The sequence below is a fragment of the Alosa pseudoharengus genome, unplaced genomic scaffold (assembly GCF_046254945.1).
Source record: "Alosa pseudoharengus isolate Yale_2024_CS ecotype anadromous, Long Island Sound unplaced genomic scaffold, YU_APseudo_1.1 YU_APseudo_1.1_scf_20, whole genome shotgun sequence".
In the NCBI taxonomy this organism is placed as follows: domain Eukaryota; kingdom Metazoa; phylum Chordata; class Actinopteri; order Clupeiformes; family Clupeidae; genus Alosa; species Alosa pseudoharengus.
In genome coordinates, this window is record NW_027468664.1 from 11248555 (window position 1) to 11251388 (window position 2834).

Genomic DNA, 2834 nt, shown 5'->3' on the forward strand with positions numbered 1-2834 from the left:
CCTCTCCCAGATCCTGGCCTCCATAGAGCTGCTGGCACGCTCGCTACCCAAGATCCACCGCAGCGCCTCAGAGCCCTCTCTCAACCGCGCCGGCTTCCAGACGGAAGATTTCAGCCTGTATGCCTGCGCCTCCCCAAAGACCCCCATCCAGGCTGGCTGCTATGGTACACGCAACACACACACACACACACACACACACACACACACACATACTAAATGCATATATGTATGCACTGGTAGTAAATGCATTTGTATGCACTTGTGTAACAAGATCTACCACGTTTTGCACAAGTACCATGCACATTTTCAAGTACTTGGTTGTAATTGATGCACTATGCAGGACAAAGGAGTGCACCATTAAAAGGAATTGTGTGTTGAACTAGTTAGTGTTCAGTGTTTCCCACAGAATTGAATTCTATTTGGGGTGGTAGGTTTGCAGAATTAATTTGAATGCAACAGTTGTTAGCAAATTAGTGCAGCGTGGTTGTTGTATCCCTACATGCATCACCTGCTACAGTGGGCTTTTCTTTCTTGTGGGTCACGCTAGTGAAGTTGTGTGAAACAACATGGAGTGCCAGGTCACTCTATTATTCAGCGGGGTGATGTTACTAACGCACTCTCACTCTGTATGTCCTAACAGGGGAGTTTTCAGCCTTCAAGTAGAGCTGCAGACATCACTAGTCCATCCCTCATCACCTTTTGCTAAGTCTTGTGTTCCTACAGTGGGTTCATGCATAAAGCTGAAAAAAAAAGAAGAAAACCTAGTCTCAAAGAATGTGCTGTTTCTCTTTCCCCTTAACCTGAAGAGCTACAGCCTCAAAATGGAGTTGCAAACAAACAACAAAAATGGAGTTGCAAACAAACAACAAAAATGGAGTTGCAAACAAACAAAAAAAAAAAAGGAAAAAAAGACAAAAAAAGAAAAGCAAAACGACAACAAAATGATCTCTGCAACAGGACATCTGTGGTTCACAATATGTAATACAAACAACCAGGCTTGAACCCCCCCATCCACCCACCCACCCACCTCCCCTCCAGCCAACAACACCAACAACGACAACAAAAACACTTGACCATAAAACAACCAAGAGGGACACTAATGCTAATGGGATCAACTACATAATCCAAAGGAGACTGTTGCGACAAACTGGGTAATGGAGAGAGGACGGGACACGGCCGCCCTCCCCACGATGGGCAAGAGAGTCAGTCGGAGCGTTTTGAAGGAGGAGTGCGAAGTCAAGAAGGGCACGATGGCGTCGTCCGCTGTCTCTCCAAAAAGGGCAGACGAGGAGTGGGGTCTGCAGTGGTGGTGGTGGTGGTGGTGGTGGTGTGGGTTTAGTTGTAGCCAACCAGGGCACAGGATACTCTTTATTGACCATTGGCACTTGACTGTGGAAGGAATGACCGCTCCAACCCGGTGGTGTCTCATTGGCTAGCGCGGGGCGACGGGTGTCAGGTCAGAGCCAATCCCAGTGAGGTCTGAAGTTTTTTTGGTCATAGGGCCAACCTATTTGGAAGATGACTTGAATGACATTTTTGGGGAAAAAAATCTTTCTCGTGTTTTTTTTTTTTATATATATCTATATGTTTTAGGGTATAATGGGAGCTGCTGGTGTAAAAGCTTTTTTTTTTCTCTCTTTCTTCTAATGTTGAGCTTGTTACAACAGAAGAGGACGGGATGCTCTTCTAGTTCCCCTTTCTCTCGGCTATGTAGAAAGCAAGTCCTGTATACATTCCTTCCCTACCCCGTGTTGTCCAGTCTCATGCCTGTACAAAGAAGACATGGCTCACTCCTGCTGCATCGCTGACCACAACCTCCACAATCCCACAACCACTCACATTCCATGGCAGTGATCCTTCGCTCTGTTGCACAAGGCCACCAATGTCCAGTGAGTCAAATGTAGTTGAGATTCAAGCATCCATACCATGTGCAAAATGGCATGTTGACTAATCGCCATCTTGGTGCTCTTGAGTTTTTTGTTTTTGTTTTTTTCCATTGAAAATGCAGCTACAGAAACACCCTTGCTTTATTTAACCCCAGCTTTCAAATACACAGCACAATTCCGCACAGACTGAGAAGGTTTAATTGTGGGTTTTTTGTCGTTTTTTTTGGTCAGGGTATACTGGCTTCGAGCTGATAAGCTAGTCAAATAAAAGGTTCAATTCACATAGTCAAACAGAAAGTACTTCACTGGCTGTGTCAGTACTACAGCAGTACGCTGTAGAAGCAAAAAACAAGTCTGTTTTGCACCAGCTTATCCGAATTACAGTGTCAGATATCAGTATCACTGTAAAATATATGCTGTGAAAGGTTATGGTGGCTGGAGAGCGTTCGCTTTTTTCTTTCAAAGTCTGCTCCAGGGGTGTTGTTGCCTAATGGTAGTTTCCGTTTTGTGCAGGCTTTCTAGTTCACAAAAAGCCAGTCCAGAATGTGATTATGCGGATATACTCGCATGGCTACATTCTCACAGCTTTTGTGGAGACGAATACAGTATATATATAGAGAGAGAGAAAGAGAGAGACCGTTTCAGTCTAGGAAGAATTTTATTTATAGCTGATGGAAATATTCATGACCATGGGTGTCCAGATAAATCAGTGTAAGTCGGTCATCGTGGATGAGTTTTGCAGGTCAAAGTCAGTTCCAATGAATTTAGTGCAATGCAAAATTTACCCTTCCTGTTGTTTTTGTATTTTTGTTTTTCTGTTTTTTTTTTCAATCTTTTGCAAGCTTTGGCATTCAACTCTTGGACTCTCTTGCTTGCGCTATTTCAGATGTTTATGTCTGTCTGGCTTTAAACACCAAAAAGTTTGGCCTGGGAAACGTTACAAGATGG

The 2834-nt window shown here is 44.0% G+C and overlaps 1 protein-coding gene across 4 annotated transcripts in view; it reads left to right on the forward strand.

Annotated features, from left to right (window-relative positions):
• Window positions 1-847, forward strand: part of braf (B-Raf proto-oncogene, serine/threonine kinase) — a 17058-nt gene extending 16211 nt beyond the window's left edge. For all 4 annotated transcript variants that reach the window (XM_076296568.1, XM_076296569.1, XM_076296570.1 and 1 more), the window contains 2 exons: window positions 11-164; window positions 641-847. In XM_076296568.1, coding sequence (XP_076152683.1) covers window positions 11-164; window positions 641-663 — 177 coding nt within the window. In that variant the 3' untranslated portion in view covers window positions 664-847. The remainder of the gene's footprint in view (window positions 1-10; window positions 165-640) is intronic.
• The last annotated feature ends 1987 nt before the right edge of the window (window positions 848-2834 follow it).